Source organism: Lithobates pipiens, unplaced genomic scaffold, assembly GCF_037356315.1.
Source record: "Lithobates pipiens isolate NorthernLeopardFrog02 unplaced genomic scaffold, aLitPip1_a1.2 Scaffold_16, whole genome shotgun sequence".
Taxonomy (NCBI): Eukaryota; Metazoa; Chordata; class Amphibia; order Anura; family Ranidae; genus Lithobates; species Lithobates pipiens.
In genome coordinates, this window is record NW_027507748.1 from 623,349,979 (window position 1) to 623,365,570 (window position 15,592).

At 43.0% G+C, this 15,592-nt stretch overlaps 1 protein-coding gene across 5 annotated transcripts in view; it reads left to right on the forward strand.

The window, feature by feature from the left end:
* Positions 1-15,592, forward strand: part of FRY (FRY microtubule binding protein) — a 590,409-nt gene that overhangs the window by 210,973 nt on the left and 363,844 nt on the right. For 4 of the 5 annotated variants that reach the window (XM_077484099.1, XM_077484100.1, XM_077484101.1 and 1 more), the window contains exon 1: positions 377-682. The exons of the other annotated variant lie outside the window; for it this stretch is intronic. In XM_077484099.1, coding sequence (XP_077340225.1) covers positions 409-682 — 274 coding nt within the window. In that variant the 5' untranslated portion in view covers positions 377-408. Of the gene's footprint in view, positions 1-376; positions 683-15,592 lie in introns of those variants that run through there. 5 annotated transcript variants of the gene reach the window in all.

The following is a 15,592-nucleotide window of genomic DNA, read 5'->3' on the forward strand; positions in this document are numbered from 1 at the left end:
AATAGCTGTATGGATTAAACGAAAATCGTACGAAAAATATTTTCATGCACGTACTAACAATCTGATTATCGTATGATCGCTTCGTAAGTGGTATTTTCCTGATCGTGTATACGGGGCATTGATGCAGCCTAAAAGTTCATGAATTTTGTTCTGTAAACAAGTGAGACCTACTAAGATGATCACGTGGCATAGCAGGTAACATCTTGGTCATAGCACCCAAAACGCATTAGTGTTCGTACACCCGGATGGAGGATTACCTGTGTAGTCAGTAGAAATCAGTTTCTCGATCTAATGCTTTTGTCTTTCCTCCCCTCCTCCTTTTACCTGTAAGCAGGGCAGAGCTGTTTAGTAATCCTACACCTGTCTCAGACCACGCCCCCTTCTTGGCTACACTTCCCAAACAAGTGCATGGAGAAGCATGAGCCCGCACGAGAGGGAACCCCTTGTATTTGTATTTTAATTTCTGAAAGGGGACGCAGCAGCAGCATGGCACTGGATGACAGCAGCCTGTATCACACTAGGAGTAAGCCTTGGCTCAATCACAATGATCTTGTGGTATCCAGACGGTGCAGCCTTCCCCCAGAGCTGCTCTCAGGATTGGATCCTAAAGGTAGAATTCCCAAAAACCTCAAAATATTGGATCCTTTAAGACGGACTAAAAAGAGACCTTCAATCATCCCAGGTAAGGCATGCAGGAGGTTACATCATTGCCAATTGTATGTAAGAAGAGGGATTCTGGGTCGCCTTGTTTTTATACTATAATAGAAAAACAATCGCAGCGTTTCGTCATTCCTGTAGTCCCGTGGGACTGTAATTACTCGGCATGCCTAAGGACGTTAATTGTCTAGGTGACATTTTAAAATCATTTGCAGGCTACTTTGCTGATCACATGGTGTATAGACATGCCAGAACAAATTTAAAAGGTCTAGAAATGGTTTTAATTCCCACATTTAAATGCTCTTTAAATCACGCTTCTTCGTAAATTTATAGAACAAAAAGTTGAGAAAACAGGAAAAGATGACAATCTGATGAAGCGTACATTAGAGGTTATATTTTATTAAGTATTTTGCTTATTTCCTATAACCAGAGACGTTTCAGGAGAAAACCTATTTGTGGGCAAATTGGCATCTATCAAACTGCATGAATGAACATGGTAGTTCTCGCATTGATAGAAATGTAGATGGCTTGGCTATTGACCGGCAGATCAAGGAAAAGTTGAAGGATCTATTTGTGGAAAATTCTGTCCTGGGACCTACCACATGGGGCACACATGGGCACGCAGGGTCTAATTGCAAGTCTGTGGCCCACCATTCATTTCAATGATACCTTGTGTCTTCTTGTGCACTTACCTTTGTTGAAATTTAGATGTCTTCTGTTGTAACCTCTATTCATCATAATCATTAAGGCATAGTTCGTATTAATGGCGAAGGGAGGGGTAATAACAGGTAATCCTGAGTTTTTACTCCCCCCACCCCAACCCCGTATTCATATTAATGCCGAAGGGAGGGGTAACACCCCCCCAGACCACCCACTTCCAAATTTACATGGTGACCAGAGGGGTGAATTGATGACGGCCCAGTCACGGTGAAACAGCAATTGTGAGGTGGCACCATCTGTCAAACTTATGTATTGAAATCAATGGGACTGCTCAACTGCATGTCAAATGCAACCATGGCAGTTGCAACTTGAAAGTTCAATGTAAAATCCCCATTGGGGTAAAAAAAAAAAAACCCTGGGCTAGTCTGTAAACTGGCTGTCAATCGTAGTCTGAAAAGTGATCCACTGCAAATTTCTTTTCAGAGGGTGGAAAAGTCTGCTGTCTACAAAAAGAGATGTATCACAGATTGCTGCTGACCCCTTTCAACGTCAGCAGAGTGCAGACATTAAGGGCACCCTAAGCGTTTGTACACATGAACCTCAAAAGGGATGCGTTTCTTTGTGCTTAATGCGGGTGGTTTAATCGTAGTCTTAGCCCGCCAGGATGCTGTGCACTATACTGGGGCAAGGCATTCCCTGCCCCACAGCTGCATGTATGCCTGCCCCTTGTATAAGTGCAGCTGTGGGATGGGAAATGCCTCAGCTGCAAATGATTGGCTCAGTGCAGATGATGGCTTCCTGGTGGGTTCACTCAGGTTGGTTCAGACTAGGATCCAAACACACCTAAGCTCATTCCTGGTCAAGAGTAGTGATGAGCTCAGGCGTGTTCACATGCAGAGCCCGCCAGGAAGTTGGCGCGGTGCTGCACTAATCACAGGCAGTGAGACATTGCCCGATCTCTGCAACTGCGCTGCACTAATCACAGGCAGCGAGACATTGCCCGATCTCTGCAGCTGCGCATCGGGGCAATGTCTCACGGCCTGTGATTAGCACAGCTCTGCGCCAACTTCCTGGCGGGCTCTGCATGTGGAGCATGTGAACGCACCTGAGCTCATCCTTAGTCAAGAGTAGGGTTTTGTGCAGAAATCTGTGCTAATTTGAACACAGACTAGAGTGTGTGTGTGTGGTGATGCATAGATTGTGCCAAATGACAAAGTGTGGATTCTGGATATACATCTGCAATCGCTTCTCCTGTATGCAGTTGATCGCTGGAATTCGGCACGGGCCTACTTGTGCCAATAGTAGGGCATATTGTATAAAGGCCATGACAGATTTGTGTGTAACCCCCTACCTATTTTAGTGTAGAATGCAAGGCAGATTTAGTTAGTTCCTCTGTAATCAATGGAGCAGGGTTCAATTGCTTTAGGTTGTTCGGTGTCTTACAAGCTGCTGTTTTGCTACTTCCCCCTGTCTTATGGAGATTTCTAGAAGTATAGTGGGAGGGAGAGCAGGCCAGGCACCCTGCATATTTTTATGGAACTCCAGCCAATCCCTGGAGGGGGTGTGCCCAATGGGTGGCTGAAGAGCCAATAAATGTTCTTAGGCCTGGCAGCAGAGTGCAGAGCTCCAGCCTTCTGGAGAAGACCCCCAATCCTGCTGGGGTCTCTGCTCATGGGGGAGTTAGACAGAGGAGAAGCATGAGGAGTCCTTTTTGAAGACATCAAGGTCCCAGTTAGGTTTAGCTGAGCAGCTACAAAAGAGAGCGATAGCTTGGGTCAGAGCCAGGAGAACAGGTGTGGGGAAGCTCTATTATTCTGTGACTGAGTGAGTACTACATCCGGCTACACAATGGGTGCTCAACCTGTGTCCCTCCAGCAGAACTACAAGTCCCATCACGCCTTTGGGAGTCATGCTTGTAACTGTCAGTGGCTTGCAATGCCTCATGGGAGCTGGAGGGCCACAGGTTGAGCACCCATGTGCCACACAGAGGAGAATTGACAGTGGAGTACTTTCCCTTTAAAAGCCCATGCATTACAGCCAGGAGCTGTGCAATATGGTCAGGAGTTGAGCATTACTGCCTAAGTGTATCATGTGCAGCCAGGAGTTGTGCAAGTCAGCAAAGAGACAGTACAGTGCAGCCTAAGGCTGTGCAATACAGCCTGACATTTTTTGTACAGAGCAGTCAGAAGCCTAGTAAATTCCATGCTCCCCATCCTTACCTAAGTTCCTGCTCAATAAAAACCCTAAAAAGAAATCCCTAGACTGCTTCTTGAGCCAGAGGAAGAATGCCAAAAAATGCAGCATGCCTGGCTGTGCATGCTGTAAATAGGGGAAATAGACCCAATCGCAGTGGCTCCTGCAGGGGTAATGTTACAGTCGGATAGATTTGTTTTCTTACATTGTATATTCAGCATAACGATTATAACATTGCTACTTTTCATATGCTTATATTGTATATCCTCTCCTAGTAGTAATGTAGTAGTAAATACCAACCGGGACTTAGAAATAGTGCTAAAGATTAGGTTTAGGGTAAAGCGAACACGTGCTTTTGTTATTCAGGTTCAGATTAATGCCAGTCCCTACTGCCTATGTTTATCTTTCCTTGTTCCGCCAGGGCTCCATTAGCCTGAAGGAGCTACCAGAGAAAGCCCTGTATAATTTCCAAGTCATTCTGTCTGGAGCTTACGTAGAGCTAAGGACTCCCTCTGTCCCCTTCTGACAGAACTGGTCCATAGCAACTGTCTGCTCAGGATCTAAGAACTTTCTAAATACCTCTATTTTTCTGACTAGTCACATGGCATGCTAAGTGTTGTACATACACTATATTGTTAAAAGTATTGGGACGCCTGCCTTTACACGCACATGAACTTTAATGACATCCCAGTCTTAGTCTGAGATGATATTGAGTCGGCCCTCCCTTTGCATCTATAACGGCTTCAACTCTTCTGAGAAGGCTGTCCACAAGGTTTAGAAGCATGTATATGGGAATGTTTGACAATTCTTTCAGAAGCGCATTTGTGAGGTCAGGCACTGATGTTGGATGAGAAGGCCTGGCTCACAGTCTCCACTCTAATTGATCCCAAAGGTCTTCTATCGGGTTGAGGTAAGGACTGTGTGCAGGCCAGTCAAGTTCCTGGACAGCCCACCTAGAAGACTGGAAGCTGTTATAGCTGCAAAGGGGTGTGCCAACTCAGAATTGAACCCTATAGACTAAGACTGGAATGCCATTAAAGTTCATGTGCGTGTAAAGGCAGGTGTCAATACTTCTGACAATATAGTGTATCTAGGGCTAAAGCTGGCCATAGATGTTCAGCCGAGACCAGACAAATTTCGAAAAGTGTGTGTGGTTGTCCTCACTCTACAGTCAATCACTTCTGTAAAACCGACAAATTGGAAAACTTTTGTCGATCATCGGCTGCCATTCAGTGTATTCTGACAGTGCCGGTTCCTGCTGTCAGAATATAATCCCGCGGTAGGATTCTGTCATTCCACCATTTGTGTGGGTTAAGGATTCTATTAAGAATGCTGGCTGAACAAAAAAAACGACCCATCTATAGCCAGCTTAAGACCCTGTTTATATTTGAGAGTTTTGTTGCTTGTAGCAAGACGTTTGTCGATCAGGAAAGTACATGACTTTTCAGGCAGATTTTAGTTTTTTTCGTACTCATAGACTTCCATGGAAAATGACTGAACCGTAAGAGATGAGCGTGGTTTTTTTTTTTCAGGCGTTTCCAGCTCAAACAGCAGCTCCCCTCCCCTTTTCTAGCAGCACTCCACACCTTACACAGGTTTCCACTGTGCACAGAAAAAATGGCTAAATGAAAAACTCCTGAAAAAAAACACCTATATTTGCAAATCTACTCAAAAAATGCCTTGAAAAACTGCCTGAAACCGGTTGGCTCAAGTGTGAATGTAGCCTAAAGGCCAAGTTCACCTTAATGGCCGTTACACACAATGAGATTATCGTACAAATAAACGTCCCATTGTTTGTTTTGGGTTTTGTTTTTTGCATGCTAATCTCAGATCGAATCGGAAGAGTCACAAATTCTCGTACGATAGAATTGTAGCAATTTTTTTTTTTTTTTTTTTTTTATTGTGACTGCGACATTATGGCGGACACATTTTTGGGACCATTGTCATTTATACAGCAATCAATGCTATACAAATGCAGTGATTCCTGTGTAAATGACATTGGCAGTGAAGGGGTTAACCAGTGGGTAGCAGTGTAGGGGTTAAGTGTTCCTAGGGGCGTGTTACTAACTGTGGGGGGCTGGGCTTTGTTTTAGTGAACACTGATCTCTGCTCCAATCGCATGGAGCAGAGATCAGTGTCACTTGTTGCTAGGCAGAACGGGGAGATGCTGTTTACAACGGCATCTCCTCGTTCAGCCGCCCTGTGAGACGATTGTGGGTATGCCCGCGACGATCGAGTCCCCGGAACCCGCGACTGGACTCACGGGGGTCCCGACCGGCTGGTGGTGCGCTTGCAATGGCAGGGCAGCATTTAAAACTGGACGTACATGTACGCCAATATACCTGCCCGTGCCATTCTGCTGACGTACATCGGCGTGTGCCGGTCGGGAAGTGGTTAAATGTCACCCCACTGGCCTGCTCGGTCTCTGGCTTGGCACACAAGGCTGCCCTGCAAGCATCACCCCACTGGCTGGGTCCCTGGCTTGGCAACTTCTGAAGTTTCCCAATTCTTCACCGTCCCCAGTTGGTGAGAATACTTCTCCAGTACTTGCTTCAGCTACTCACTGTTGTCCCTGGCGATAGCTTCCCCTCTACTTCCGACCACAACAGGTTCTCCGGCCGGCAGAACCGTCACTTCTGGTTGGATGGCAATCCCAACCCTGCGCTGCTTACTTGCTTCTAGATAGGCCCTCAGACAGCCAAGCAGCCAGATGTCCCCGGGATAGGCCTCAGACTTTGGCTTTACAGCCTGGGGCAGCACAACACATGTCCAACCAGGTGGCATGAACCCCGATCACCTGACCTCACCCAAATAAATAGGCTCTCCCACCAGGCTAAGGGACCTAAAAAATAAATAAAAAATCTCTAGCTATTGGCTGAGACACCCTATTCATTCCTAGTCTGTCCTTGCAATGCCCTTGTCTTATTTAATGCCACCAGATACTCGGCCATCTAGTGACAGAAGAGAGAAGTGCAGCAATTCCAGAACTGGGGTGGAATCAATTGATCTTCCTATCAATTGGCTAAGGCAACTATACCTGGCCGGTAAATTTTAGGAGCAATCCTGCCTAAACATCAGGGTGTTACAGAATAAAAATTTGGAAGTGATGTCATGCATTTGTATTGCATTTTTGAAAGACAGCTGTACTGATTAAACGAAAATCGTATGATCTGGCATCGTATGGGAAAAAAAAGGTTATGCATGTCTGATCAGATAATATCGGATGAACTGTCATGATCGGTTCTTGAAAGCTCTGTACTAAAGATCCAATTATCCTACGATCGCTTCAAAAGCGTTATTTTTCGTACGTTTTTCTGATTGTGTGTATGGGGCTTTAGGCTGGTTTCACACTTGTGCGAATTGGATGCGATTTCTTTGCATCCAATTCGCATGTCAGGAGACTGTGACCGGTTCACACAGCTCTGGGATGGCTGCGGAGCAAATTGCACAGAGGTCCTCTGCATCTTCTGGTCTGCTTCAGGTCCGAATCCTGGCCAAAATTTGGGCCTGATTCGTCCCTGAAATGGAGAACAGGGATGCACCGGACATCTGCTGTGAGCCGCTCCGCACAGCTGTGTAAACCCAGCTTTAAAAATAAAAAAATTAAAATATTCACTAGGCCACTTTATCAGTTACTTGTGTATAATACACTCACCAGGCCGCTTTATCAATTACTTGTGTGTGTGTGTGTGTGTGTGTATGTATATGTATATGTATATGTATATGTATATATATATATATATATATATATATATATATATATATATATATTACATACATACATTCAGATGCATCTTGTTGACAATTGTGAATAATTAAGTAATGATGATGGATCGAACAGTGCTCCGTGAGATTTTCACAGCTTGGGATATTGTTTTTATAACTTAGCCCCGCTTTAAACTTCTCCACAACTTTATCCCTGACCTGTTTGGTGTGTTCCTTGGCCTTCATGATGCTGTTTGTTCACCAAGGTTCTCTAACAAACATCTGAGGGCTTCACAGAACAGCTTTATTTTTACTAATTGGGTGACTTCTGCAGGCAATTGGTTCCACTAGATTTTAGTTAGGGGTATCAGAGTAAAGGGGGGCTGAATACAAATGCATGCCACACTTTTCACATATTTATTTGTAAAAAAAATATTTTTTTAACTATTTATCATTTTCCTTCCACTTCACAATTATGTGCCACTTTGTGTTGGTCTATCACTTAAAATCCCAATAAAATACATTTATGCTTTTGGTTGTAATATGACAAAATGTGTAAAATTTCAAGGGATATGAATACTTTTTCAAGGCACTGTATTTCTGCTGTGAGTAGAGCCAGAAGTTTCAAGCCTGTACAAACCAAGACAGAATGACGATGTTTGCAGCTGTTTGCATATAATTGCACAGGAACACACCAGTGATTGGCAAGGGGATCCACAGCACACACCGGGGAGACTTGCATCCAATGTATATAGAAGTGCTTGATGCTGAGGGTTTCAGGGAGTCAACATTCTAGCAAATATTATTATAATGTCTACTTTTCAAAGTGGCTTATTTTCAGATGTTTTTGATCTACTGATTGAGGCGATTCAGTTCGCATTGTGCGCTATATAAGTATTTCATTCATTCATTCATTCATTCATTCATTGTGTCTTTTTAAGCAGGGATGCTAATTACCTTCCCTGATATACAGATGACCCTTAGAGGGAGAATTTCTGTTTTATGAGAGATACTGTACTATGGAACAGCAAAGGAACTAAAATGTGAAAATTGCAGCAAAATTTCCTTTTAGTTAGAATTCAGAATTTCTCAGCTTTTCCCATAGCTGAGTTTGGCCCTAACCCCTGTCCACTCTCAACTCCTATTGTTCAGTAAAACTACCTGTCACATTAAAGAGGAAGTAAACCATGATGGGTTTACTTCCTCTTTGTCTCCCTGCAAAGGTAAAGCATAATGGACTACTATGCATCACATAGTAGTCCATTAAGTGTCACTTACCTGACACAGGAGCCAGCGAAGTCACCGCTGTCCCTTGTAGTCCCAGGAGCGTCCATCTTCTTCCGGGTATCACTGCTCCGGCCACTCACAACGCCGGAGCAGCGATGACATCACTCATGTGCACGGGAGCCGCCACTAACGGCATATCGCCGTTAGCAGTGGCATGCCACTAACGGCAATAGTGCGCCTGCGCGATGCTGTCTACGGCACATACGCTGTAGACAGCTCTGACTGTCAATTAGTAAATATCTCCTAAACCGTGTAGGTTTAGGAGATAGTTCTTGGACCTACAGGTAAGCCTTAATCTAGGCTTACCTGTAGGTCAAAGTGGTTTGTAAGGGTTTACAACCACTTCAAAAGCCCAATAGTCAGTGAGGCTCAGGAAATAGAAAGTGATGCCAAGTTTAATTTTTATAGGGAAGGTCCAGATATGCATTAAACTTTATCTATATCTACGGATCTGATGATGATATGTGACCTTTATTGAAGTAGAAATTAACTTGTGTACGTTTTCATCATCTGTTAATTTTAAAGTATAATACTCACATACTTCAGTGTAAATATGTTGTTACAGCAGTAATGTGTATATCGCCCAGTAAGAACTGGCTCCGCCCAAGCACTTCCATTGTTATTTTTGTATTACAATTTTGTATGAGTCAATACTACTTGCAGTAAAATATTTTCTTCTTGTTTTAATAAGTATTTTTCTGACAAGGCAAATGGTAATCTGGTTTATTGTGTTTCAGTGAATTTGCATTTATACATTTTTGGGTTGTTATTGTGTTTTTTATTTTTTTTTATTTTTTTCACCTTCCTGCTTGGGAATGTTTGTATATTTATAAGAAGTTTCAGTATACTAAAATAAGCCATTGTACAGCAAAAGTCTAAAATTGTACATATTCTTGTGAATGTGGTCTGGCTAATGTGCCTGGGATATTTTTAGCTTGTTTAAATATAATAGAATGCTGTTCCTTCCCTGCTGTTCATTCTGTTCCTACACAAGAAGTGGAGCAAAAAATTGCATTTAATATGTAAATTATGGGGAAGGCATTCATGTTTTAGAATACTTTTTTTTTTCATTTATATAGAATAAATCCTGTGCTTTTACATACATTTCTGAAACTAGTCTTGGTCCACAAAGAAATCCTATATTTCTGCCACATTAAGATCCACTTGTCCAATTAAAGGTGACCTATTGTGAATGAATGTGGAATGCTGACCTCTATTTCCTAAAGTACTAATTGCATGCTGAGCCTTTGTCTTCAGTACATTGTCATTGACCTGGAACAAGCAAGCAGCAGAAGCACTTCTGGCACTTTTCCAGGGATCTACTGTGTGGAATTCTATAGGGATCCACTAGCTGTCTGAGTACAGTTATCCTATAACCACTTAAGTCCTGGGGCTGGGCGCCATTTTAGGACTGCACAGGGACAAAGGCTCTCGACACATTTCCTTCCCTCTTTAAGTTTGGTCAATTAAAGCCCCATCTGTACAAAAAAAAATTATATATAAAAGGTATAATTTTTGGAGAACCAAGACATCAAAAAAAATAAAAATAAATAAAAAAAACACTCCATGAGTCAAGGGGATTGAGGGAGCAAATGACCTGGGGACCTAAATGGTTAATCTGCATGTATATTTTGGGGGTGTGAGAGGAACTCGGAGCACTGATGGAAAACAATCCAAATGTGCATAAGTTATACACACTTTTTGCAGATTGTATCTTTGGTGGCAGTCTTATTCAGGGTTGTAGAACTGCATTGCCCCAAAATTTGTTGCCCTTTTACATCTGCTTATGCTCCTGATACTGTGACAACAGGTGGGAAGTGTTGAAGGCTCTTCCCCAGGGGCACCTATAGTGAACGATGGTCAGTCTGAGACCGATGCAGCTCCCTTCTTCATACTGTACACTATAAGGAAGAAAAGGACAACGTCTCAGGTAAGTCCTCACTGTGTCTCTGTTAGTGGCCCCCAAGGTGGCCAACTCAGTTGGCCTCATGAGTGACTCTGTATGGATTTATGCCCCTTCCCCCCTTCTTTTTTTTTTTTTTTCCTCAGTCAGCTTCCTTGTGCCCCTCCAACTCAACAGACATAACATACCAAAACCAATTTAGCAAGCCTTACAATGATTTTGCACTTGCAAAATTATGATTATAATTACAGATGTTGAAATAAACAATTACTTCAATCACAATCAATAACATGTCTACAGAGACAAAATAGCCAATAACTTCTGCAGAGACTTAACAAGTATTGTACTAAACACAAGCAGAAACAAGTCTCCGGGTACATGATCAGTACTATATTGACACTGCCAGAAACGTGCTCAGAGGCACAATTTGTATTGTATGGACACTACCAGAAACATGTTCTTAGCGACACAGTTAGTATACTGACACTCCCAGAAATGTCCGTAGGGACACAATTGTTATTGTACTGGCACTACCAGAAACATTCCCCTCAGAGACACAATCCATATCATACCGTCACTACCAGAAACATTCCCCCTTAGAGACACCATCAATATCGTACTAGTACTACCAGAAACACAACCTCAGAGACGCAATCCGTATCATACCGTCACTACCAGAAACATTCCCCTTAGAGACACCATCAATATCGTACTGGTACTACCAGAAACCTATCCCCAGAGACACCATCAATATCATAATGGCACTACCAGAAACACAACCTCAGAGACACAATCTGTATCATACCGTCGCTACCAGAAACATTCCTCTTAGAGACACAATCCATATCGTACTGGCACACTACATGTAACATATCCACAGACACAATTCATATTGTACTGGCACTACCAGAAACGTGCACAATATTCCTTACAAACAAAATGGAACAAGCGGCGCTAAATCCTGAAAAAGTGTAAACTGTTATCCACACAGTTCAAACATTAATTTAACCGATGTATTACCAAAACTATACAGTGTAGAATAAATCAAATTTCTCTATATGTGTAAACAGCCTGTGAATATCACAATAACAATGACTTGTTAAGTGGATACAAAATAATGTCCAAATTAAGTGCCAACAAAAGTCTGTCTCCTAATTGGGTAAGTTCATATAAGTAAAAAATATATACACTAAAAAAAAGTTCATAACCGTGAACAAATTAGATGATGACCAGTGAACCACAAATTGTGATGATAAAGAAATTATCTTCCAGGAACACTCCTCCACCACACCGCAGTGTCTGAATCCAATCCCCTTATGTTCTCACACTCACCAGATGCATATACCTTACACTCTCGTGTTTGGCTAAAGGCGCTTTGACCCTCTTTTCATGGGGGTGAAGTAGAGATCTCTAAACTCCAGTTAAAGACAGGTACATATTCCTTTGGTTGTCCACATAATGAGCTCCACATGCAAATAAAAAAATGGCTTCCGATAGTGTAATAAAGTCAACAGCTTTTATTCACACAAAACTCACTACATTGTACTCACATGTATAAACTCAAAAAAACACGCCATAAGATTTAAACTTCACAGCAGTAGTAACAGTAAGTAACTTGTCTCCTTTTTTTTTTTTTTCATTTTACGAATGTTTGTTTGACGTTCAAATTATTAGAAGTGTGAAATCGATGGCCATTTTCAACCACCGTGACAAGAAAATTATATGTATGGGGCTTTTGCTGGGGGGGGGCGCGGGGGCTTTCATTTTAAAATCAAAAGTTAACAACTACATTTTGAAGTACTTTCAAATTACATTCATCAATTAATTTAATGTACGGAGAATTTTCAAATGAATAATTATCTTAACATTCATTCAAAAATGTACTAGTTTATGGCCAACTTTAATATACCATGATTACTCATGCCCAGTCTATACTGCACATGCGTGTCTACTCTATCAGTCTCCTGCATCTTCATGCCCAGACTATACTCTTCATGCATGATGCCAAAACCTTCGTGGTCCTTGCTGTGAGCATACACATGAAGGTGGATCCAGGGAGACCGTGTCTGATAGCAGAGCCATCCTATAGGTGGCGATAGGTATAGACTTTGAAGATTGTGCTGCAAACACAGGCTTCAGAGACCAAGGAGCCAGCAATAATATCAGGCAGGTGATATGGTGCTGGGTATTCAATATTCTGAGGGCTTAATAACACTTTAATGTGAAATATTTGGCATTATGTGCCTGTCACAGAATGATATCACTACATGAATTGGCAGTAATGTTCAGTACCTTTACAGGATAAGTAAGGCTTAAATATCTTATCTGTTAGAGACTAAATTACATTGTTTGAATATCTTCCATTTCTCCCTAACCCCCCCCCACCGGTCACCCTATTGTGTTATCATTCATATCAGCCACAGCAAAAGCAGAAGCCATAATTAGCATACTGAATCATTGTCTGCACATATCTTCATTCCAAAGTGAAAGACAGGATTGCCAAGAATTCTACAGCCACTTCTTTGTACCCAGAAACAACACCGAGTTGTAGAGACTATATCACCCTGGGTGCATCCACATTTATGCTTTGCAGTGGTGCATTCATGTTTAGCGAGCCGCTTTGCTTTCTCATATAACACATTAACATTCTGGTGCACCTTTTTTTGCAGATTATTGTGGCACATCAAAGGACACCTTCTGTGTTTTATTACCAAGCATGTCCTCTGGCTTTAAAATGTTGGGGTACATTAATAAAGCTGTGAATGTGACTTTTACCAAGCATTTACTGGTGCGGTGTCAAACGCTGTCGTTTAAAACACATGCACCTAGAAGATTGACCTGTATTGAATGTTTGGTGAATGTCAGATCACTGCTTTTATAAATATATCCCATTGAGTCACTTATCCAGAGTATGTATGCAGACCTTGACCTCTGACTTTACTAATCAACATACTTGTTCTGAGTTAATGACATCTGTGCCACTTTGACATCTGTGCGGGTGCAGGTACATGACCCCAAATGCACACTGTTTGCGAACCTGCATGGGTGTTAAATTGGGAGCAGCAGCTGTGTCCGAGGAGCTTCTGCTTCCCAATTGACATGAATGGGATTGCCCTCATGAGGATGAATGGAACACCTATGCATCTCCGTGCGGGTAAACACAGCCCTCATCACATGGACGTACACTGTAGGAAGCCTGTGTGAACAAGACCTTTGGCTGCATTTGCATAGGCATTTAGCCATGGTGAAAATCCCAGTGGCAGGAATCTACTGATTTCTATTGATAGACAGTTCAGTTCATATATCTGTTCTTCTGTAGACACAATATTAACGCCCAAGTACTTAAGGGAATGAAGTGCCCACTGAAATGGTAGATTTGTTTACAATCATTCTTTCTCAGTTAACTGTAGTGGAATATTGAGGCACCTAGATTTTGTAGATCATCCACAAAAATGCCTAATATGTAAGAGCTATTTCCAAACTGAACTCTGTGAATAGAGGGATTAGACCATAAAGCCATAGCCAGATGTTCCATTGGCAAGATGTATAGGTATGGTGATAACGGGCACCCCTGGCGTGTTCCATTATATGCTTGCTTTGTTATTGTATAATTTAATAAATTCCGGAGTCTAAACTCGGTAGGGGCACTGCCACAATTTTTGCGGGCAATTTGTAAGGGAAATGGCTGGTGTTGGCGCTTCAATCATCAATGGCACCATGGTTAATATGGTGTCAGGATGATTGAAGCGCATTATTTTTCTTATTAAATTTGTTATATAAAATAAAATAAAATAGTTCAACTCACCATAATGCAGAATCAGTGGGAGCCCTGAGTGTGTCACTTGCCATCGTCACCTGCCTTCAAATGGGGCTTGTCACTTGCTATGTCGCCTGTTATCAAATGAGTGAGGCCTGCACAGTAATGGCAGTCTTTTAGATGCAGAAATACGGCAATTCAGGGGGCACAGGGACAAAAGTAGGGGGGGCCAACTATAAAATGCAATATTGTGTTGGACGTGCAGTCGCTGTAAATCTGAGGGGTAGATCTGAAATGAGGGGAAGCTCTGCTGATTTTATTATCCAATCATGTGCAAGCTAAAATACTGTTTGTTTGTTTTTTCCTGGCATATCCTTCTTGAATCTACATTAACTGCACTTCCAAGTGCACTTTGCACCACAAGTGCAAACTACAAGTGCAAAGTGGATTTGCCCCCACAGTGTCTTGAAAAAGTATTGGTGGTTGGAGCCAGGTGGAGGGGAGGAAAGGGTGGGAGCAGCCAGGTGGAGGGGAGGAAAGGGTGGGAGCAGCCAGGTGCAGGGGAGGAAAGGGTGGGAGCAGCCAGGTGCAGGAGAGGAAAGGGTGGGAGCAGCCAGGTGCAGGGGAGGAAAGGGTGGGAGCAGCCAGGTGCAGGGGAGGAAAGGGTGGGAGCAGCCAGGTGCAGGGGAGGAAAGGGTGGGAGCAGCCAGGTGCAGGGGAGGATAGGGTAGATGCAGCCAGGTGGAGGGGAGGAAAGAGTGGATGTAGCCAGTGATAAGGTCTTGTACCTCCTATGGAAGCCTGCATCCTGCCCCCCCCTCCTTGGAGGATAACAGAATCACTGGCTCCCTCCACCCGACAGCCTCATGGTCCCTCTTCTCCTCTCTTCCTCTTCCTCCTCCCGTTCTTCATGCTGGGGGCTGCAGTCCTCTCAGGGAATCATCCTGGGTCCTGCTGGTATCTGGGACTACATGTCCCATAATCTTCTAGCTGCTAGTTTCCCAGCCATTGGCCCTGAATGTAGCCAATAGGAGGTCCTTGCTAGGTGAATGCTCGGCTGAAGGAGGAGAAGGAGGGGTGGAAATCCCCCACAGCTGCGGCTTTTGCCTGTATCACTCCCTTTACAGAGCCTGTCAGTTTCGGCGCCACTGCCCTGTGTTGGCGACGGCTGATGGGGGTTGGCATCAGCACAGCCTGCTCGCTGTTTTCTCAGGGGGACAATTGACCCGTTTTCTTTCAGTCAATGCTGGGGTATTTTTAACTGTGCCTATTAAACTATTCTTTGAGACACTTCCAATAGTGAATGAAATGAAGCCATGTCCACTTTTCACTAAAACATGTGCTGTGTGGATCATCTGCACATCAAAGTGAACCCCTAAAGTTGAGAGGTATATTTTTTAAAGGGTAATCACACCTTTTTCATGAAAATT